Source organism: Culex pipiens, chromosome 2 (assembly GCF_016801865.2).
Source record: "Culex pipiens pallens isolate TS chromosome 2, TS_CPP_V2, whole genome shotgun sequence".
Lineage (NCBI taxonomy): Eukaryota > Metazoa > Arthropoda > Insecta > Diptera > Culicidae > Culex > Culex pipiens.
This window is the reverse complement of record NC_068938.1, coordinates 118,330,731-118,354,969: the sequence shown is the minus strand read 5'-3', so window position 1 is coordinate 118,354,969 and position 24,239 is coordinate 118,330,731. Positions and strand designations below refer to the sequence as shown.

At 40.0% G+C, this 24,239-nt stretch overlaps 1 protein-coding gene across 8 annotated transcripts in view; it reads right to left on the bottom strand.

The window, feature by feature from the left end:
• Positions 1-17,129: 17,129 nt before the first annotated feature.
• Positions 17,130-24,239, bottom strand: part of LOC120419408 (dystrophin, isoforms A/C/F/G/H) — a 150,119-nt gene continuing 143,009 nt past the window's right edge. For 6 of the 8 annotated variants that reach the window (XM_039582083.2, XM_039582085.2, XM_039582082.2 and 3 more), the window contains 11 exons: positions 23,589-23,738; positions 23,414-23,523; positions 23,138-23,347; positions 22,931-23,064; positions 22,640-22,869; positions 22,074-22,580; positions 21,505-22,008; positions 21,320-21,448; positions 21,145-21,256; positions 20,497-20,688; positions 17,130-19,159 (listed from right to left, as the gene is read on the bottom strand). In XM_039582083.2, coding sequence (XP_039438017.1) covers positions 19,062-19,159; positions 20,497-20,688; positions 21,145-21,256; positions 21,320-21,448; positions 21,505-22,008; positions 22,074-22,580; positions 22,640-22,869; positions 22,931-23,064; positions 23,138-23,347; positions 23,414-23,523; positions 23,589-23,738 — 2,376 coding nt within the window. In that variant the 3' untranslated portion in view covers positions 17,130-19,061. Of the gene's footprint in view, positions 19,160-19,264; positions 19,295-20,496; positions 20,689-21,144; positions 21,257-21,319; positions 21,449-21,504; positions 22,009-22,073; positions 22,581-22,639; positions 22,870-22,930; positions 23,065-23,137; positions 23,348-23,413; positions 23,524-23,588; positions 23,739-24,239 lie in introns of all 8 variants that reach the window. The other 2 variants (XM_039582086.2, XM_039582088.2) reach the window with 2 other exon arrangements.

Genomic DNA, 24,239 nt, shown 5'->3' with positions numbered 1-24,239 from the left:
CATTCAGCCTTTTTTTGAACTCCAAACTATGCACCATTTAATTGACTGTGAAACAATTTGTTACTGTAGATACCGTCAACTGGGGCGAATTGGGATTACAGTCTGAAAAGGGACAGTTATATTAAAACGAGTACGATGCACTATTTTTGTGGTTCAGCTGTCCCGTTTCGTCCCAGATGGCGGCAAAGGCGATTGTTTACTACATAACATGATACTCTAGCATCTGAAGAGTCGGAATACGCTAGGCTTGGTAAGTATTGAGATCCTTTGGTATTTCATTAGATTACACTTTGCAGCAACATTAGCAAAAATAATTTACACTTCAAGTTTATCATTCCACTCAACAGAAAAAAGTTTACTTTGAAAGTGCTAATAAATAAACTTTTTATAAAAACCATATTTTTACAAACAGCGAATTTTATGCGGATTCACGGATCTATTTGAACATTTGGTGGTCGTTTCTCAAGCAGGACGAGGGCTGAAATTTGAGTTTTATTTTCAATTGTCGATCAAAACAGGCGTCTTTAGCAAACACGTGGTCCTGGTAAAATTTTCGACGGATTTTGTGTAGAACAAAATCACGTTTCTTCAAATACGACATTTTTATCAAAAAAAAAGAACATTTTGTTCACAAAATCTCCAAATCAGCACAAATTTTGGTGAAAGACCCCCTTAAAAATTTACTTTGATTGAAAATGAAAAATAAACGATAAAAAATGTTATCGATTTTCATACAATTTAGGCCATTAGCCTCAGCATAAGCCTAGCGTGAAATGCGCCAATTGTGGCGGTAACTACACCGCCAACTTCCGTGGGTGCACGTCTCAGAAGTCGTACATTGAGCAGCAGGAGAATAAGAGCCGCCTGCCAGTTCATCTGCCAAACCCGCTGCTGACAACAGTTCTGCGTATCCATCCCAGATGGTCGCGAACGTACGCAAGCGTAGCAGCAGCCAGCATAGAACCCGCCCCGGCGCAGGTCGATTCTACCGATGGAGACCTGTTTTCGCTGTCGGAGTTCCTCATCCTCCGCGGGAAATGTTTCACCGTCTGAGTAGCTGTCGTAATAAGCAGCAACAATTCTTGGCCCTATCGGAGCTCATGATGACATATTCGTGCTTGCCATTTCATTAAGGCATATTACTTTAGTAAACAAGAGTGTGTCCCTTTCACACCTTATGTAAAGTGTCAATTAAGTGAAAGGAATACACTATTATTTACAAAAATTATGTGCCCTTTTGAAATGTTAGGCTCCATATGTCTGCATAGTTTGAATCCTCAACGACACATCGATCCACGCCGCCAACATAAATCTGACTTAATTTACTATGATATAGTCGTAAGCTTTTCCTTCTCCTATCCCCCTTCTTCAGTAATTGTTGTAGTTTTTTTGTGAACTTTTTCTGCCCTTGCTGACCTCATTATCCTCGAGATAAAAGAAATCATTTGATTATTGGGGCTACAAGCCCCAACGGCGTCAAAAAGTTGGAAATGCAACTTCACCGGCATGCCCTTTTCTTAGTAACTTAGGGTAGACGCGTCTGTTTTGGATCTACCTTGTTGGAGGTGATTTTTGACATCCTTCCGGATCGAATGCAACAAGTTTGAGTTTTCGCCGAGATACAGCCGGTATAAGTTGCATTTCCAACTTGTTTGACCCCCTTGGTGCTTCGCGCAAGTTTTGACTGCGATGAACAAGCCAGAGTATGAAACCAATCATGCTTGGACTTAGAGTTGGAGATAGGGACATGTAACTTTAAGGGTTCCATTTGATTGTTTTTAACAATTATTAGAGGAAATCGCTTCTATATTATATTAGAGTGTAACAAAAACAACTTTTTGGCTGGCATTCAAGGGTTTGAGCCCAAATCCCAAATATGAGCTTGATTGGACGTAACAGGAGCTGACGCTTTGCAATTGAATTTTAAATGAGATTTACCCGCAAAAAAAAAAGATTGCGTATTTCAGTTACGAAAATTTTGGTACCCTAACATGTATAGGTCATCGCTGAAATTTTTAAGTTTTCGCCGTTTTAGTGAAAAAGGTCGATTTTTTCCCGTTTTCGTCATTTTCCCATTTTTGCGCGTGGCGCGTCGAAAAACTCAGTTTTTTTTTCAAAAATTGTATCTCAGAGTAACGAAAACATAACTTCACCATTTTTTGATATGTTATGTGAAATTTTCCGAGGAATCCGATAAAAATATTTTCAGACATAGGCTCTTTGGTCCCGAGACCTTCAAAACAGCATATCAGCAGGGAACCCACAGAAAAATTTTAGTATATATATTAGGATGTAACAAAAATGACTTTTTGGCGGGCATTCAGGGGTTTGTTCCGGTGGGCATACTGAGCCTAAATCCCAAATATGAGCTTGATTGGACGTAACAGGAGCTGGCGCTCCGCCCTTCAATTTTAAATGGGATTTAACCCGTAAAAAAAGATTTTTTCAAAAATGTCACTTTTTAAGGCATTTTGGCCACCAATGCGTTTACCAAAAACATCACTGGCGTGTAGGCCAGATCCTTGCGCATCTTTCGGTATATATAACATTGAAGTTTGGAGCATCCTGGAGCTCGGTACAGACCTTCAAAGTTTGGCATATTTTCGAAAAATCGGTCCCAGCAAAATCAAATGGCGTCTCAGGCGTCGCGAGGTGCGACGCATATCTTTTTTGCCGGGGCCGATTTTTCGAAAAAATGCCAAACTTTGAAGGTCTGTACCGAGCTCCAGGATGCTCCAAACTTCAATGTTATATATACCGAAAGATGCGCAAGGATCTGGCCTACACGCCAGTGATGTTTTTGGTAAACGCATTGGTGGCCAAAATGCCTCAAAAAGTGACATTTTTGAAAAAATCTTTTTTTACGGGTTAAATCCCATTTAAAATTGAAGGGCGGAGCGCCAGCTCCTGTTACGTCCAATCAAGCTCATATTTGGGATTTAGGCTCAGTATGCCCACCTGAACAAACCCCTGAATGCCCGCCAAAAAGTCATTTTTGTTACACTGCCCATAATTGAAAATTCGGCTATTATGCCAAATCAAGTATTCCGAGAAAAACGCGTTTTAGTGTTTGACACAAAATCTCCGTCAAGGTAATTTCCCATAAGAGTGGCATATTAGCCGTTTGGTTTTTCGCATCGGCAGCCAAGTCTAGACACTATTTCAGTAAAATTCAAGTTCCAGAAGATGCGTTGAAACGCCCTCTACCACCTGGTGCTAATATCTCGTTTTTGCCAAAAGTGGATATTAGCCGATTTTTCAATGGTGGGCAGTACACTCTAATATATATACAGCAATTCCATTTGAAAAGAGCCTAAACCGAAAAAAAAGTTCACCGATCGGGCTCAAAATTTTTCTGGGGGTTCCTTGGCCAAAATAATTAGACCCGTATTTTTTTGTTTGGCCATTAGGGTGACCTACATCGTGCTAGGGTGGTTCAAAAAATGGCAATTTTCGTCATTTTTCGCAAAAACCACTTTTTTTGAAAAATCATATCTCCGCTCCATTTCATCCGATTTTAGCTGTCTTAGACGCAAAAGAAAGGTGATGAGTTTGGCTATTTGAAAAAAATAGTAAGGAGTTCCAAAATTCTAGCTTAACTATTGAAAAAGTCGTATGAAAACTTAAAATGGCGTTTTGACCGTGTCTGGACCAAAGAGCCTATGTCTGAAAATATTTTTATCAGTTTCCTCGGAAAATTTCACATAACATATCCAAAAATTGGCGATGTCGAACCGTACGTTTCGGAGATATGATTTTTTGAAAATAAAAACTACGTTTTTTGACGCGCCGCGCGTAAAAACAGGAAAATGACGAAATCGGCAAAAAATCAACTTTTTTCACTAAAACCTATACATGTCTGGGTACCAAAAGTTGCGTCTTTCAATGATAAAAATTTTGGTACCCAGACATGTATAGGTCATCGCTGAAATTTTAAAGTTATCGCAGTTTTAGTGAAAAAAGTTGATTTTTTGCAAATTTCGTCATTCTCCGGTTTTTGCGCGCGGCGCGTCAAAAAACACGGATTTTATTTTCAAAAAATCATATCTCGGAATCCTGTTAATGAACTCCTCCAATTTTTTTTGTATGTTATGTAAAAATGTCCGGGGAATCCAATAAAAATATTTCCAGACATAGGCTCTTTGGTCCAGACACCGTCGAAACGGCATTTTAAAGTTTCATACGCCCTTTTCATATGTTAGGCTAGATTTTTGAAACTTGTTACTATTTTTCTTTGAAAGGTCAACTTATCACCTTTCATTTGCGTATAAGACAATTGAAATCGGTTAAAATGGCGAGGAGTTATGACTTTTCAAAAAAAGTGGTTTTTGCGAAAATCGACGAAAATGGCCATTTTTCAGACCACCCTAAGACGGCGTAGGCCACCCTAATGGCCAAACAAAAAAATACGGGTCTAATTATTTCGGCCAGGGAACCCCCAGAAAAATGTTGAGCCCGATCCGAGAACTTTTGTTTTTTTCCATGCTGTTTTCGTGGGGAATTGCTGTATATATATTAGGGTTGGTACGTTTTTCAAAAAGTTCTCGGATCAAGTTTTAGTATGGTTCCCCTTGTAGGGCATGCCCATAGGGACTTTCATGCCAAATATCAGCTCATTTGGTTGTAAACTGGCTGCGCGCATCGAGGTTAAAGTTTACATGGGAATTACCATGGGAAATTGGAACTTTTTGTTCAAACGCTCCTACAGGCCTGGGAAAATCACGCGCCAACTTCTGGTATGGTCAGCCTATGGGGAATGGTCTGGAGAACACTTTTCCCGAAGAGAGCATATGGATTCGTTGTCCCTAGACCTGGCGCATCGGCAAATGAAAATGATCATTTCGAGTAATCCTGATATTATTTAGTCGAATTCAGAATCTTTGCTTAGCGAATTTGTATTTTTTTGCAAATATTTCAACCACGTGGTAGCTGTCTGACATATGACGTCACGGTGTTCATCAAGCTTTCATAGTGTGCTAAGGAAAATTTGACGCTTTTTGAGGGAAAACCGTTGTTTCCGGAGACATCGGATTGTTTGCCAATGCGCCCGGTCTAGGGACAAAGAATCCATATGCTCTCTTTGGGAAAAGTGTTCTCCAGACCATTCCCCATAGGCCTGACCATACCAGAAGTTGGCGCATGATTTTCCCAGGCCTGTAGGAGCGTTTGAACAAAATGTTCCAATTTCCCATAGTAATTCCCATGTAAACTTTAACCTCGATGCGCGCAGCCAGTTTACAACCAAATGAGCTGATATTTGGCATGAAAGTCCCTATGGGCATGCCCTACAAGGGGAACCATACTAAAACTTGATCCGAGAACTTTTTGAAAAACGTACCCACCCTAATATATATACAGCAATTCCCCACGAAAACAGCATGGAAAAAAACAAAAGTTCTCGGATCGGGCTCAACATTTTTCTGGGGGTTCCCTGGCCGAAATAATTAGACCCGTAATTTTTTGTTTGGCCATTAGGGTGTCCTACGCCGTCTTAGGGTGGTCTGAAAAATGGCCATTTTCGTCGATTTTCGCAAAAACCACTATTTTCAAAAAATCATAACTCCTCGCCATTTCAACCGATTTCAATTGTCTTATACGCAAATGAAAGGTGATAAGTTGGCTTTTCAAAGAAAAATAATAAGAAGTTTCAAAAATCTATCCTTACTTATGAAAAGGTCGAATGAAACTTTAAAATGCCGTTTTAATGGTGTCTGGACCAAAGAGCCCATGTCTGGAAATATTTTTATCGGATTCCCCGGACATTTTTACAAAACATACTAAAAAATGGGAGGAGTTCATTAACAGGATTCTGAGATATGATTTTTTGAAAATAAAATCCGTGTTTTTCGACGCGCCGCGCGCAAAAACACGAAAATGACAAAATCGGCAAAAAATCAACTTTTTCCACTAAAACTGCGATAACTTTAAAATTTCAGCGATGACCTATACATGTCTGGGTACCAAAAGTTGCGTCTTTCTTTCTTTGGCCGATTATTCGAAAAAAATGTTTTTTGAAGGTCTGTCCCGAACTCCTGGGTACTCCAAACTGCAATGTAACACAGAAATAAAAATCATGGTAATATTAAATCTTTACCCCTAATCTTTTATGTCAGAAAAATGTGTAATTTTACCTCTGAAAATGTGTAATTTTATCACTTTTCTGTTGAAATGTCGCTTTTTCAGTCTAAATCGAGTTTAAATTTCATCATAAAAGAAGTAAGTACCAACCTTCCAAAATTCATATACTGTTTATATAAACCAAAAGATGCGCAAGGATCAGGAAACGCCAGTACTGTTGTAAACAAACGCTTAAGTGGCCAAAGTGCCTCAAAAATTGACATTTTTGAAAAAGTCTTTTTTACGAGTTAAATCCCATTTGAAATTCAAATACAAAGCGCCAGCTCCTGTTACGTCCAATCAAGCTCATATTTGGGATTTGGGCTCAATTCAATATGCCCACCGAAACTGTGGAAACTAGCCACCGTCAGCAGGAATTGCCCCGAGCCGTCGAGAGAGCGAACGCTTACCTACGTCCGCTTCGTCCAAAGGCTGCCGACCGAAAGAGGCCGAGCTACCTCGGTAGACACACACGTTCGTGTTCCCTTACAGCTGTCATTGCTCTCGGCTACAGTTGGTGTAAACCCGCCTGTTCGTCAACTGACAGGCGGGATTATTCAGGGTGCATTCATGAAGGCCCATACGGTGCCCCACATCTCCCTTCTTCCCTCGGGAAAAAAACAAAGAAAAAAATATGTTCACAGCTGCGGAGGTTATGTATATTCTTGTGCAACGCACAAAAAAATGGAACTTATGAGTAAGAAGAAGATTCAATCAAACTTGAGTCATACTTTGAGTCACAGTTTTAGGTCTGTCAAGATTTTCCAAGACCGTGCTATTATGCATTTCTCAAAATTTGCTATTTCGATTGATTAGCTCCTCTCCCTCAGGCCCAGTTAAGTGCCATTAAGAAGAGCTCTTAGTGCCGATGCATGACTGGTTGTCATCAAAACCTTCCAGACACAACAGAAAAAAATGTAAAATTTTGCAATGACGCATATATCGTAGCAATAGTTTCTAGTTCGAACCACTCACTTATCTCCTTCTAATCCGGGACCAACATTTACTTCTCCGTTCCCCGTCAGACAAGTCTCGTCTCGAAAAATGCCACCGGGACCTTCTGGAATCGAACCCAGGCCAACTGGGTGAGAGAAAACCACGCTTACTCCGACACCACCTGCCCGGCAATTATAAATTATTAAGTCAACTGAACAATAATTCCGCATCTTGATGCTCAGGATTTGCAACTACTTTTTTTCCATTCTTTAGCACCAGTTGAATTTTGTAAAGTCCACCCTAAAATCGAGAGTGTCGATCCACTGTTTATAGTTGATAATTATCGGCCATAAACAACAATAACAAACCATCCACTTTAAACCCCCACAGGTCTTCTGTGGTCTCTAATGCAAGTTTCTGCTCGAACCTAGGAGTCCGAAAAGCTAAAATGGATTGAGTACCTAATCCACTTTTTACTCGAAGGAACCTACCATCCTAGGATTCAAACTGACGACCTTTGAATTGCGAGACCAACCTCCGACCGAAGCAGGCTTGGTTTGGTGTGTTGTTTGAACTTATATCAAACTCCTACACCACAGAGTAACACTGCCCATGATTGGCAATTCGGCTATAATGCCAAATCAAGTATTCCGAGAAAAACGCGTTTTAGTGTTTGTCACAAAATCTCCGTCAAGGCAATTTCCCATAAGAGTGGCATATTAGCCGTTTGGTTTTTCTCATCGGCAACCAAGTCTAAACACTATTTCAGTACAATTCAAGTTCCATAAGACGCGTTGGAACATCCTCTACCACCTGGTGCTAATATCTCGTTTTTGCCAAAAATGGAAATTTAGCCGTTTTTTTTTTCAATGGTGGGCAGTACACCTGTAATGACTTAACGGCCTAATAACAACTAAAGCCGGGACCGACGTTTTACTTCCCCTTCCGATGGAAGGCAGGAGCAGATGGGAATCGAACCTATGATCATCAGCTTACACAGCGTAACCATTCAGCCACAGCTGCTTATCGGCCTGTCAACGGATATTTCTCCTGGTCAAACCATGGTTGAAACAGAACAAAAACAATGCCGCAAAACTCATGCCATTAAAAACGATAAAATTTAAAAAAAACCTATCGAACCTAAATATAACAAGACGGGCTTTCTTACTAAACCACCATTTTTCAAATCTTCCGGAATTTAGTCAACGTTGTTTTATCAAGACTTTTGAATTACTTCATATTATTCAATAGGTTCTTTTCGGACTTCGAGACGGATCGAATCAAACCAGAACGATTCAAATCGGTCCAGCCAGTCCGGAGGTGATCGAGTTCATTTCTTTCCAGTGCACAGACTCACACACAAAGATTTGCTGAACATTTGATAACGAGGATATACCCGTGAAGGTTGGTCTAGGAGGTAAGAATTAAGAAGTTCATTCTTCCCTATGACAACGCACATTTGATCTTCCCACTCCATTGCGATCGCAAAACTGGAACAGATAGGAATCGGCGGGACTCTTCTTTGTTGGTCCCAGTCCTATCTGGCCGGCTGGGAAATCAACGTCAAGATTAGAGACTCCTTGTCAGCTGCCAGGGCCTTTTCGGGTATCGCACAGTGACCTCATCTAGGACCACTCGTCTTCCTGCTATACTACAACCACTCCCTCTCTTTACCGCGTTTGTCCTACGCAGACGACATGAGGATTCGCCGTCAAGTGAAAAATGCAGCCGACGCTCAAGCCCTCCAACAAGAATTGAACATCTTTGCGGATTAGTGAAAAACAAACCGCATGGTTGTCAACCCCACCAAGTGCTCTGTCATTATCTTGTCCAGAAACGCAACCCAGATCTGCGGCACATTTCCCTTTGGAGAACTGTGTCAAGAACTTTAGCGTGCCTCTTGACATGGAACTCACATACGAGCTGCACATCTCCTTCATGGTTTTCAAAGCTTCGCGACAGCTCTGCTTTATCTTCCGCGCAGCAAAAAGTTTTACGGATATCTACTGCTTGAAGACTCTCTCTACTGCGCTTTGGTCTGTTCAACGCTGGAGTACTGTTCTGCCATATGAAGCTCCTAGTACAAGAACAGTGCGGTGCGGATTGATTCATCCCGTTCGCGCTCCGTCGACTCCCCTGGCGGAATCCATTTCGTTTGCTAGCTACGAAAAACCGATATAAAGAGACGTCAGTCGTCCACTCGTGATCTCCGACGCTTTGACCTCAAGATTGCAGTGCCCAGCTGTTCTTCGAGGACTGGACATAGCGGTCCAGCTCCGAACGCTTCGCAACACCCAATCTTGCATGTTCCTATCCGCCGAAGCGGAGCGCGTTGACTGAACTGCACAGGCCATTATGTTTGTAGCTTCCCTGTTTGATTTTAATCTGTCCCGTGATGACATCAAAAATATATATATTTTAAATGTACTGCATGTACGCTTATCTCTCCAGACAGACAGACTACCGACAATCGAATTGTGCCATCTAGCTTTCCATAATTTTTATCGTTTGATTTCTTTGCTAGTTTTTTTTAACACAATCATCATTTTATCCAAACATACGCAAAAGGTGCTGCTTTCTCTGCACCTGCTGCCAATTTGAAATTTTCATTGACCGGTTCCTTAGTAAGGAATCCTTACCAGGAGCAGTGTGTGCTTTAATATCAAATTGTCACTAAATTCTCTTGTCACGCCCGTGTCGATCAATCCAAACAATTACAACAACTCCCGTCCTTGCCTGGACAAAGTCAACAAATACTTGCTTGACGCACCAGGTTACCAGAACTATCGCGATCGCGAGGGCCTTCCAAACGGGTCAAAATAAAGTAAACAGACCCGACTGTTGCCACAACTCGCCGAACCAATGGAAACAGAAGTCTCTCAAACACGCGGTTCCAATCACAACAAATATCGTTACAATTCCGGTCATTCTGGAAAATCACTTTAAAGAATCGGATCATTCGACCACCAAAACAATCGGGAGGTCGAAGTACTCCAAAAGTCAATGTCAATGTCAATGCCAATGCGGATGCCAAAGCACATCGGAAATGCATCAAAACACACATCAATTGCTTCTCAAGCAAACTTCGGTGGCTGTCACAGCATGCCGGCACAATCAAAACAATTACCTCGGCGGCAGTCCCTGCTCGCCGTAAATTCCTCGACGGCTGTCACAGCGCGTCGGTGTAAACCAAGCCTGCCCAACGCCCGGTTCGTGAAGCCATTTCATCCGCCCCCCAACGGTAAATTTAGTGCTTAAAAAAATATAAGCTGAGTAGGCATAAAAAAATGCAATGATTAAGTACAACTTTACAAAAAAGCAAATTGGGAATACAAAAAAAATAAAGATCGCTGCAGAAAATTTAAAAATATTGAAAAATATCTCAAAAAAAGAGTCAAAAAAAAATCAGGAAGCAGAAAAAATATATATATATATATATTAGGGTGGTCCAAATCCGGACTTTTTTGGGGCTACCCCCTGAAATCAAAGATTGACCCATCACTAGGCTAAATTCCAAATTTGAGCTCATTCTGACCACGGGAACCCCTCCCTCCAATCGCTTAAAGTTTGTATGGGAAAAATCGTCAAAATGTATGGAGAAAAGCAACTGTTTTACTTTTTTATCTGTGGAAGGCGCCATAGTTATCCGATTCTTACCATTTCTCAAATGTAGAACCTTCATTAAATTTAGAACAACTTTCCCGAACACACCATATTTTTAGGATTTTTTCCCGCGAAGTTATTAGCGCTCAAAACTGACCATTTTTGCGCGGCTAGCTGTAAGGGGCTACCTAACAACGATGTTTAATTACAATTCGTACACGCACGTGCTCTCTCTCAGGTTCAAACTCTCTCACGAGCTTGCTCGCCTGCCTGCCTGCATGCCTGTTTGCCTACAAGCGCGCGCGCTGTTTCTCTGCTTGGACTTTTGTCGTCGTCGTCGTTTTCGTTTGCTATCCGCTGCGCTGCGTTCCTGGCATGTTTTTTTTTATAATTTTCAACTAAAATAGCAGGTTTGTTTTGAGATATATTTAGCATATAAATTCTTAGATCACGTCAATTTTTTTTTAAAAGTGCACTGAAAAAAAAATTGAATAAAAGGCAGCTTAGGCTTTGGCTTAGGCTCATTTAAAAGATTAAAGCAAATGAACAGGGTTTGTTCGTTTTTCCAAACATTACAAGCAGTTGTTCGTATATGCTCATTAGAGTTATTTAAAAAAAAATCTTCAGGTAATACAAATTTTGTTTTTTTACTCTAAATATCATCCAACCAACTGCTTGTCCATTCGAAGGCAATTTGATTCCAGATATAAAACTAGCTAACTCAACAATCTCTATTTTTGAGGCTTTTCTTTTAGACAGTCAACCATGCTCATGCTCATGCTGCTCATGCTCGTTGCACTTTTTGGATGTTTCGGAATCTGACATAGGGTATTTTAACCATTAGTGGACCCCCTAGTAGAGCCGAAGCACGTTTTTCACGAATTTTCAATATTTTAAGCACTTTTTCGTAACCCTTTGTACAAAACAATGAAAATTGAAGTCTTTCGAACAATTTTGACTATTTGTTTCATCAGTTATTTGTTTTTGAGCAGAAAAATAGCCAATTGAAAAAAAAGTTTTTTTTGCCTGTTGTGGACCCCTTTTTCCTATAGTGGACCCGGGTCCATAATCCGATTGTGGACCCGGGTCCACTATAGGCAAACTGTTATTTTTATACCAAATTTAACCAATATTTGATGTTTTGATGCATGGTGTAGGTCTAATGATAGATATAATGAATAAAAGATGGATTTTGCTCACTTTTCATCATAAACAAATATTTTTTGTTAACAAATTTGGCTTTAAACAACAAAAAACCTAACAGACATTTAAACACATTTATTTCCGAAAAAGATCAGAGAAAACGTCTCAAAAACCACTGTAAACATAAAAATAATTTAAAAAAAGTAATCTTGATGCATTTTTTTTCCATACTAATTAAATAAATGGTTGACCGATACTAAACAATAGAATTGTTTACAGTTGCTGATAAAACCACGTATGTTTATTGGAAAAAAGTTTTGTTATTGATTTATTATTATAAAATATCATTTCAAACTGCAATTATGGTGCTTCAGTTAAGTACAATTAACTATAGTTTTGATTAAATATAAATTCTTACGGCTTCAGCATTATTGGTACTTTTAACATGAAAACAGCTATATTTATACTCATAATTGAAAAAATATGCGTTTAACTTGATAACAACAAGCATTTATTGTATGTTTTAGAGAAACTTTTGCTTTAATACACCGTTTTCATCATTTTTGAAGGTTTAATTAACAGGGGTCCACTTTTGGAAAAGTTTGGATTTTCGTTGTCCTATATTGGACCCTCATATTTTTTGCTAGAAAATTGCATTTCTTCGCTTTATTTTAGTAAATATCCTTAAACTTACATTACTTCGACTTGCTGAAGTTAAATAATCAGTCAAAAAATGATTAGATGGTTAATTCAATCATAAAATATAAATGCAGTTTTGTTGTGAAAATGCTAGTGGCCATGGCTGATTTCAGATGTCCAAATCAAAACACTTATTTTGGTGAAAAGGACAATTCAATGTCAGTCAACATTGTTCTAAATGATGCTGAACATGCCAAATAAAAGATTTGTAGACAACAACACGCTTGAAATTGTGATTTTATTGAATTTTCCATTAAAAACCCTTCAGAGGGTCCACTATAGGAAAGGGGTCCACTAATGGATAACGTATCCTAAACTTCTAATAATCGTCAAAAGCAAAATATACCGCAATTTGTTGTAAGGAAGATTGTTATATTTTCGGCAGATTAAAATATTTTGTATGGAATGAAAAATAGTCGTGATCATAGGGCTACGAAAAAACTTCAAATATTTTCTTTTTAAGCTTGTTTGATAGTATACAAAAGTGGAAAAAACAGTTCCCATAATCGATGAATTGTCTAAGTGTATTGTTCTTTCTGAAATCTATACTTGACTAAGTTAAAAATAGTCTTTTATTTTTTCTAGAATAGTTAAAATCCCAGTCTTGAGTTTGATATGGTACCATTTAAAAAAAAAAGAAAAAAATTTAAATTACAATATCCCTATTTAAAAATTTACTCAATAATAACAGATGACAATTCATGGAGGAACTAATTTATCGAAATTTGTATTCTCTCACACACGCTCTGATAATATGATATCTATTGTTAATCACATATTACATTTAATTTTATATCTCGAAATAAATATCGAAATATATCCTGAAAATTATAATAAACATGCCAGGAACGCAGCGCAGCGGATAGCAAACGAAAACGACGACGACGACAAAAGTCCAAGCAGAGAAACAGCGCGCGCGCTTGTAGGCAAACAGGCAGGCAGGCAGGCAGGCGAGCAAGCTCGTGAGAGAGTTTGAACCTGAGAGAGAGCACGTGCGTGTACGAATTGTAATTAAACATCGTTGTTAGGTAGCCCCTTACAGCTAGCCGCGCAAAAATGGTCAGTTTTGAGCGCTAATAACTTCGCGGGAAAAAATCCTAAAAATATGGTGTGTTCGGGAAAGTTGTTCTAAATTTAATGAAGGTTCTACATTTGAGAAATGGTAAGAATCGGATAACTATGGCGCCTTCCACAGGTAAAAAAGTAAAACAGTTGCTTTTCTCCATACATTTTGACGATTTTTCCCATACAAACTTTGAGCGATTGGAGGGAGGGGTCAGAATGAGCTCAAATTTGGAATTTAGCCTAGTGATGGGTCAATCTTTGATTTCAGGGGGTAGCCCCAAAAAAGTCCGGATTTGGACCACCCTAATATATATATATTTTCCATAAACAATTACAATACATGTTTTTTTAACAAAACTAAATACGAACAAATATTTGAAAGCTTTGTTTTATCTTTCTTAAAATCAAGATACTTTAATCTTATTTGCAACACCAGTTTAACCCTAAACCCTAAAAAAATAATTATATGAAAAACAGGGCCAAAAGGTTGGGCACTCCTGAATAAACAAAACAATAAAGTCTCGACGGCTGTCACAGCGCGCCAGTTCCATCAAAACATTATCCTCGACGGCTGCAACAGCGCGCCAGAAACTCCTCGACGGCCGTCACAGCGCGCCTGAAACTCCTCGACGGCCGTCCCAGCGCGCCGGAAACTCCTCGACGGCTGTCACAGCGCGTCGGTGTAAACAAAACACTAACCTCGGCGGCTGTCACAGCGCGCCAGTTCTGTTAAAACATTATCCTCGACGGCAGTCCCCGCACGCCGAAAACTCCTCGACGGCTGTCACAGCGCGCCGGAAACTCCTCGACGGCCGTCACAGCGCGCCGGAAACTCCTCGACGGCAGTCCCTGCACGCCGCAAACTCCTCGACGGCTGTCCCAGCGCGCCAGAAACACCTCGACGGCTGTCACAGCGCGTCGGTGTAAACAAAACACTAACCTCGGCGGCTGTCACAGCGCGCCAGTTCTGTCAAAACATTATCCTCGACGGCAGTCCCTGCACGCCGCAAACTCCTCGACGGCTGTCCCAGCGCGCCGGAAACACCTCGACGGCTGTCACAGCGCGTCGGTGTAAACAAGATACTAACCTCGGCGGCTGTCACAGCGCGCCAGTTCTGTGAAAACATTATCCTCGACGGCTGTCACAGCGCGCCGGTAACTCCTCGACGGCTGTCACAGCGCGTCGGTGTAAACAAGACACTAACCTCGGCGGCTGTCACAGCGCGCCAGTTCTGTCAAAACATTATCCTTGACGGCAGTCCCTGCACGCCAAAAAACTCCTCGACGGCTGTCACAGCGCGCCGGAAACTTCTCGACGGCTGTCACAGCGCGTCAATCCAAAAACGGTCCAAACATACCGCTGCCAAACGTACCCCAAACAAACTCGGCGGAGGTATCCTCACGCCACGCGGTTCTGTCCAAAAAACAATCTCCACTTTGAACAAAACACACCACGTCCACTAATATGATCCACCAGAAAAACCAAAACTTTCGACTAAACTCAGGGCAATTCCAAATTTTGAACTAATTATTTTTACTTCTCCAGAAGCACCATCAATTGTGGTGCTCCTGGCAGGATCGCCAATGTGGAAACTAGCCACCGTCAGCAGGAATTGCCCCGAGCCGTCGAGAGAGCGAACGCTTACCTACGTCCGCTTCGTCCAAAGGCTGCCGACCGAAAGAGGCCGAGCTACCTCGGTAGACACACACGTTCGTGTTCCCTTACAGCTGTCATTGCTCTCGGCTACAGTTGGTGTAAACCCGCCTGTTCGTCAACTGACAGGCGGGATTATTCAGGGTGCATTCATGAAGGCCCATACGGTGCCCCACAGAAACAAACCCCTGAATGCCCGCCAAAAAGTCATTTTTATTACATCCTAATAGTATATGCTTCTCCGTGAACTGAGAAGGCTCAAACACTGCTTGCTTAGAGTATTGTAAAACATTTAAAAAAAATATAAAAAAAATGAAAGAAATTTCATTTCTCGCAATTTTTTTTAAATAAAAAAAACTAACTTAATCCACCTATATGGTTGAAGCCTGTTGTACAAAAATTTCATCTATTTTTTAGATCCGGAATAAGTAGACAAAGTACATAAATATCACTTAAGTGGCCATACCTCGAGACAGGGTTACCGATCATCAATGTTTTGGTTTTTTTGGAAAGGTCTTTTGAGAACCTAACCAACGATGAGTCGGATGATGGACCCGGACATATTTTACATACATTTAAGTGAGATCCGGATGTATGTGAAAACACATTTTTTTACATAACTTTTGAACTACTTATCGAAACTCCAATCTGTATACATACATACACACTAGGGTGTTTCATCCAAATAAAAAAGTTCTCAGAATCAGGCAAACCGAGGTTCCCCTAGTAGAGGATACCCATAGGGACTCTCATGCCAAATATCAGCCCATTTGGTTGAGAATTGGCCTGTCCCCAGCGGTTCAAAGTGTACATGTAAATTACTATGGGATTTTTGTGCTTTTCGTTCAATCGTTCCTACAGGTCTGGGGACAACATGGATTCACTAGGAATAAAGACAGGTGTGTAGGGGATGGTCCAATGAACAAATTCCAGAAGAAATTAGGGTTGTCCATTCTGTCCTCAAGGTGCGCATTGGATCGACGTCCGGTGTCTCCAGAATCAACGATTCACCCTTCAAATGTACGCATTGTCCTTAGTATGCTATGACGGCTAGCTGAAAATTACGACGCCCCATGTCAGACGGTGAACACGTGGAGAAGCATCGATTGCATTATAATTACAAAATCATCATGTTACGTTATTTGAAATAGTTCAAATTGTTACAGGAACATCAAAAGTTATAATTTTATTACTTTAAAGTATGTTTCTGAGCCAAAACTTGAGTAAATGCTCTGCCACGTGCTCACCGTCTGACATGGGGCGTCGTTATTTTCACCTAGCCATCATAGCATACTAAGGACAATGCGTACATTTAAAGGGTGAATCGTTGATTCTGGAGACACCGGACGTCGATCCAATGCGCACCTTGGGGACAGAATGGACAACCCTAATTCCTTCTGGAATTTGTTCATTGGACCATCCCCTACACACCTGTCTTTATTCCTAGTGAATCCATGTTGTCCCCAGACCTGTAGGAACGATTGAACGAAAAGCAGAAAAATCCCATAGTAATTTACATGTAAACTTTGAACCGCTGGGGACAGGCCAATTCTCAACCAAATGGGCTGATATTTGGCATGAGAGTTCCTATGGGTATCCTCTACTAGGGGAACCTCGGTTTGCCTGATTCTGAGAACTTTTTTGTTTGGATGAAACACCCTAATACACACAGACATTTGTTCAGTTTTCGATTCTGAGTCGATATGTATACATGAAGGTGGGTCTACGAAGTTTTTATACACAGTTCCTTTTTAGAGCAGGATTATAGCCTTACCTCAGTGAGTAGCTTTTCTGATAATTGTAGTTGAGTTTAAACATATTTACCGATGTATTACACATAGAAATAAACTATTGTATCAAGCAATTAGCTAAAAACCGGAAATTTTCTTTCAATTCGATTGAGGCATGACTCTTTTTTTCTACGTATTGCGCTTTATTATTTCTATTTCGATATATCAACACTGTTGTGCTTACTTGAGAAATGTTTCAGCCTTAGCATATTTCCGATAATGTTTCATAATAAGTACTATGTATGTAGACAATCGCTAGTCTCCTGCTAAAGTACTCTTAACTGGAGTGAAAAGGAACTAAGGAATGTGGGATTAAAAACAAAACAAAAAGATAGTAATTGACTTACAAAGTATTTTTCACATTAAATTTCAAAATTTTATTTGGACCTAATATGTTAGATATTTTAGATTTCATTAAATTCGAAAGCTGCATTACATTAACCTTGTTTAAGTTATAAGACACTTTAAATTTTGCAGAAATAAATAAAAATAATAAGTTTTCTTAAAACATAGATTGATTGCATACAAATAGATTTTGATGCTCAAAAAGTTCCTCTAAACTCCAGTTTGAAGTAGTTTTATAACTGATTTGACCAGATTGACATGCAAATGAAATACTTTTTTAATTGATAACAGACATTTTTACTACGACAAGCGTTTACGCTTGTAACGGGTACCGGATATGAAATGCAATAATACATTATTTTCGCTAGTTTAATGTCAGTATACTATAACCATACATATTCTTTACCGAACTGTGAAGACTTATAATTTCGATTCTGTTGATATACTGTTGTGTTGGATCAAAAAATGTTGACTATTTATGAGAACAATGTATAGAAACTTGTTTCTATCCCAGGGATATGTATGTAAGATATAAGTTGTTCCACAAATTGATTATTCAACTAAAAGTTTAAGCAGTTGTTGTATAAGGAATGATGCCACTCTGCTTGTGAAAATATTGGAATCACAATACCAACCGACTTGTTTGGGGCTTGCCGGGAGCACGAGCAGTCTTTCCTTATACATTTGTTTTGCTTCAATGCCAAGGTACATTTTATTGATATGAATGCTGTACTAAATTCAATGGTTTATGACACTGTCTTCAAGAGTGTGTTATACTTAGTGATTGTATACAGCTTTTTAATATTATTTATTGGAAATGTTAGTATATCGTTAGAAAAGAAATTCTTTATTCATGTGGGCTTAATTTAGAATTATGGTATTGATTGCAGAATTCTTGGATTAACTATATTATACAGTACAGTTTTTAATTATAAAATAAACCACCGCTCAATTGAAGCCGCGTGAAAATTTTTACCATTCAAATGTGTTTGCGATAAGATATGTGTGAGTTAAGATTATGTTTCAAACATGCTTGATAATTTCCTAGAATTTATTTATGTTAACGTTTCACGATTAAAAAAAGAGTTTGATTATCATTTTTATTTTCAGGGTGATAATAGCAAAGATTTAGTAAACGATCGTTTACTGCCCATTGAGTGACAAAAAAAACTAAATTATTTGAGGAAATTTCATATTGAACGTCATTTTTCTTCACAAAAAGAAAATTCTTGTTTGATTAAATATACATTTATGATGTGTTCTATTTGATAAAACGCAAACATGGTTGACTAGCCTTTTTCTGACAATTTCACCAAGAATTGAGCGGAGGTTTATATTTGGGCCATAGTTTGAATATGTACTAGGGATCATTCTAAAATCACGTAACGTTATGACTACACATTTTGTATCTCCACATAAAATCCGCATATTTCCCTGTAACTTTTATTTTAAAACGCTGTAATAAACACACATAAACTGATATTGACATATTATCCAGATTGTTTGCTGATATTAAAAATAAAAACATGATAAAATATAATCAAACTAAACTTAGGCCTATCTTTTCTATTCGCGTTACGCAATCTAGAATGCTTCATCATAAGATACCGAGAAACAATATGTTTCTAACGCTGCATATTTTAATATGTAATTATGTGTTGGAAAACTTTGTGACATCGCCTCGATTGACAATCAACGCCCGAACACTACTAATCAGTCAAATCGTGAACCCCGTTGTCATTTTGTTGTTCGATTTCCTGCTCCGTTATTACGTTAACGAGCTCTTCGACTGCTTTGTTCAAATCACCTGAAACAATAATTTTCAATGCATTTTAAAATCATAGTTCGATTGCAATATTTTCATCATGCATTATTATAATTTTAAGAGTTACATTCTGAAATGATTAATTACCTTTTGCGCACGTAAATACTTAAATCCGTCCTTTTAGTAATGAAGTAGGTTAGGCATTAAAACAATGTGTATGTTGTTAGTATTAGTAAAATTTCGAATTTCAGTAGCTACACACTCTACAAACTAAACATGATTTCAATTGTAGCTTCATAGTAATGGTCATCCCAAACATTCGGAACTTCCACAAACCCGATTTTTTTTTTTTTTTTTTGTATTGGTTTGGTAGTGTCAAGCAAAAGTTGACCTTACTAGTTTAAGGGGCTTTTTGAGAACGTTCTCGAGCTATTTCAACAACAAAAATAAAATAAATTTAACAAATTAAAAAAGTCAAAAAACAAATCCAATTATTCGCTCAACCGCATTACCTTGGCGTTTTCTTTTGCGAGATTCCTACTCGAAATAAGGTGTCCGAAGGCTTGAAACGATGAGGTTATCCATCCATCTCGGGATGCGAACTGACGACTTTTGGATTGTGAGTCCAACTGCCGATCAGCGAATCTACCGACTCATACACCTGGACTGAACTATACCGAAAAAAGGTTGAATTTTGGAAGGTTCAAAATTTGGTTAGATGAACATAACCACTTTTTGAATAATTGTGTGAATTCATCAGTCCCTGATGTAATATTACACATTTTTTGACACAAAATCTGTAAGCATTCTCTGATGAATGTTACCATATTTTTTTCTGTGTAACGACCTAACCTCTTCTAGGTTAGATCGTGACCAACATTGATCTCCCGATCGGACAGAAGGCGTGATCAGACGGATCAGCCAAATCTCGTCTCGAAAAAAACAACCGGGTCGACTGGTCACAATTATGAAACACCAGAATTTAACTGTTATTTTTGCTGAAAAATGTTCGTTCTACTTACGCAACTAAATTTTAGAGTTAACCCAATTTGTTCATACAATTAAAATTAAATTCACGAGAAAAAGTGATCCAAATTTGTGGATCTCAGGGACACTGCCGGTACCAGACCTGGGGTTCTTCAATTTATTCGAAATTTTCATGAGAACCATTAAAATTAACGGCCGGTCGATACATTAATCGAAAGATAACGTGAAAAGCTTTGAAAAAATACATTTTGGACAAATTTCTATCTGTTCCGAATTTGTGGGATGACTTGGGGAAAAATCAAAGCAACCTGAAAATGAGCTGAACCAAAACCTAAATGTACTGTTTAAAGGCACACAAAAAACCAACTATTGTATGAATGTGTTATATTCACCCGCCATGTGCAATAGACTTGTATGTGGAGGAGGCGGTGGTCTCGCATCCGAGGAGGCGAAGCTGACCCCAATGTTATTCTCATTTTTGCCGACACCAGGCTTGCTACGATCGTTATCACCACCACCACTACTCAGGCCTGATATACCGGCGTTGTTATGAAAAGATCCCGACGATGTGCCATTTTCTAGACCTGCAAAGGAGTTAAATGCTATCTCTAATGTGTACATAACAAGCTTGCTTAAATTTGGGGGAACCAAAATTAACAAATTATAATACACTCAACCCCCGGTGGTTGGTCACTTTTTCGTTTGACACTTTTTTAGTTTGTACCCCGTTGGTTGGTCAAAGTCAAACTAAAAAGTGACCCGTTCGTTTGACAACAGTTGGTGTCAAACCATCGGGGTTTGAGTGTATCTGTTAAGTGTCACGTAAAGTGGCCGTTTGAAAGAGTGTTTTGATAGATTTGGAACAGTTTCTTTCAAAAGTTTATAAATGAAACTTTACGTTACACCAAACATTGAGGTTACGTAATGACTCACTGGCAAACTGTTAAGCACGGCATTTGCATAGTTTTCCATGAAAACTTAAATTGAGCAACCTCTAAAGGGGCATTTCAACGACGATCAGAAATAAAATGTTTACTCACTTGATTTTTGATCATGATGACCATTTTGCTGGAACTTGACGGGCGATTCCGTATTCAGCTGGGATGCCGTCACAGACCGTGTCTGCAGTGTCGAAGCTTTAGAATTGTTTGGCTGGAAAGAAATTAGATTTTTTTTTGTAAAAATATATTGACTATTGAATGCCTGGTGTCAAACCTCATCGAGCAGCTGGCGTAACCGTTGCAACTGCGCCTCCAGTTGCCTGTTGTGATCTTCCAAAATTTGCATTCTGGCTTCCAACCTTCCTTTGTGCTGGCGCAGCAGCTTGGCTTCGGCAACCATATCCTACAAATAATAAAGAATTTGAGAGGATGTTTCAGAGCCATACAAATAAATCATACATTTCCGCCGTTGGCTCCTGCTTGATTTTCATCTGGGGTGGTAATTGAAGTTTGCTTGGACTTGAGCCGTTCGTATTCCGCTTGCAGGGAAGAGTTTTCATCCTCCAAATCCTTGATCATGGCTTCCAGCTCTTCACGCTGTTCGGCATCCATTGCTGCCATAACTTGAATCGGTGATTTCGGGCCGCCATTGTTGGGCAGGGACTGGCAATATTGCGCAATCAGCTGGTGCTCATCGTCACTGTCCGGAGTGGAGCTGCTGCGTGTCCCGTACTCGACCTGGGCCAACCGCGAGGCGTACATTTCCAGTCGTGAGTGCATGTCATTTTGCAGCGTGTGCGCCCCGTGCTGTGGACTAGGAGCAGGGCTCTCCAGTGCGTCCCCTTCCAGGACACTTTGGACGGGGAGATATCCCACACGGGGATGTTTCTTAAAATATTTCCGACTTTTGAACTTATTACGCAAGGCTCGGGTAAAGTCACGGACGTCTTCCGTCGATGTAGTCTAAAGTGAGACAAAAGTGAAATTTAATAAAAGAAAATAAATTTTGGTATTATCAACAAATGTACCGTTGTGCAATATTCATGCATAGGATGCGACAATTTATGGTTTTTGGCATTGCGACCCAGAAAGAAACATTTCTGGCACATGTCGAAGTTGAAACATTTCAGACATCGGTACCGGAAGCCAACAATCGGATACTCCTTACAGATATTACATTTTGCTTGATGTTTTGCTGCTTCAGCTGCTACCAGCCGGTGTAAAACGGGAAGCCAAACCAAGCTCTGGGGCTCGTGTTGAAGCCAGTTTAGGAAGTGTTGCGCCTCGATCGCGGTCTCAAGCGGCTCGCCGTTCTGGTTGACGCCGGCGCGCTCGAAGCACGAACGTACCGATGGTTCAATGTTCGAACCTCCGAATGCGGCCACTTCGCCGAGCTGGCGTGGAACTTGTATGCAATCGTGCAGTAGCAGTCCCAGCTTCCGCTGGTCCACCTTTTTCTCCAGGTCGGCAATCAAGCGGAACAAGTAGCGATACTTTTCTTCGAGATGTCCCTTGCACAGTAAAATCAAACCAACCTGAAAAAGGGAACACAAATATGAATGACTTCATCAATTCAGTACAAGAAACAACCTACCTTAAAGCTAAGAACACGAATCTGGCCAGTACGTTGAGAATCATACACGTTCAAAATCCAATTTATTGCTAAATCTAACATCAACGGCATGTCAATAGGTTCAATGGTCACGTACAGCGAGTGCAACACTGTGGTCATGTCCGGGATGTCAATCAGCTTGTCATTCTGCGCCCGCAATCCGTGCCGGTCAAACGACTCTATTGCAACGTTCATGGTCAGCCGATCAAATGCTGGAATACACAAAAAATAGTGTCAAATGAAAATTGACCTAACTGTGCCAAACATTCTTACCCAATCTTTTCTGGACTGTGCGCAGCTTAAGCGCTGTTCTGTACGCAGAAAATCTCACATCGTTCAAATCTGCCAACGATTTCATCAACTCAATCATTTCCGGATGATCCCAATGCGTGTTTTCTCTCTCGTGGCTGAAAACGGAAGAAAATGTTTTTGTAGTGAGGCCAGGAATAATAGAGAGAAGTTCATTCGCGATCGCCTTACTTGATGTAGTAAGGCACATTGGCTGGTGTGATAGCTCTCTCCCATGGTGGTTTTACACTCGTCGCTAAATTTGGAATGGGGCCAATGGTACCGGTACTAATGCCATGCGTCGATTTGTTACCATCTGGATCCGCTGTCGAGGATTGATTGGCTCCGTTTGCTATTAGAATTTTGTGTCGTTCATCCATAGCAATGTGTAGCAATTTCATTCTGTTGATAGAATAACAAAAAAACAAGTTTTAGTAAAACTAACACTATTAAATCGCCACATTGTACCTCGTATTCAAATCCTCTAGTTTGGCAAGACACTGATTCGGTACAAGCACGTGATTGGCCGTGAAGAAACCTTGCTGTTCGTTGCAGTCATCCAGCAGAGCCCCGGCAGTCTGGAAGTGGAAGAAATTTAGAGTATTAATTGAAAATTAATTGAAAACCGCAAAAAAAAACTAACGGTCATTTTGTCTTTCAAACGCTGCAGGTGTTGCATTTGCTCGGCCGAATCGGCAGTCGTGACCGGCGTGGTCCAGGACTGTGTCAACGTTTCGGCCGAAGCCACGCGGGAACTCAAATCGTCCAAAACCTTCTGAAACTGGCGCATTTTCTGTAATTGATGAAACGGAAAAAAATAGATCGTTAATCAGTGCAACGCGTACAGTGTAATAGTTTAAAAATATCCCTGAAAATAAAATCATAAAATCGATCAGCTAAATATACACAGAACGACGCGAAGAATGACAAACCTCCTCGGTGCGCAAAACTCCGACCACCTGAAGCAGCATCTGTTCCGCTTCGTTATTTGGCTGGTGGAAGCTGGCGTCGATATCGTCCATTAGGGTGAAATTGGTTTTATCGTACTCGATATCCGTGTCGGATCCCGCGCTCATTCTGTAACTCTCTCGCGAACAGCTGACATCCATTATATTGGCGGTTCGATATTCGGCCAACTGGTCAAGTTCCATTCTATTTATGTCCCGTCGGCGTAATTAAAAGCACGTGCGAGTGTTTTTTTTTTCTCAAAAAGGTGCTGTCATGGGCAAAATTTACAACAATTCAACCACTGGCATGAATGTTGTCACACTAGCGTTTTTCGCAATAAAAGTGT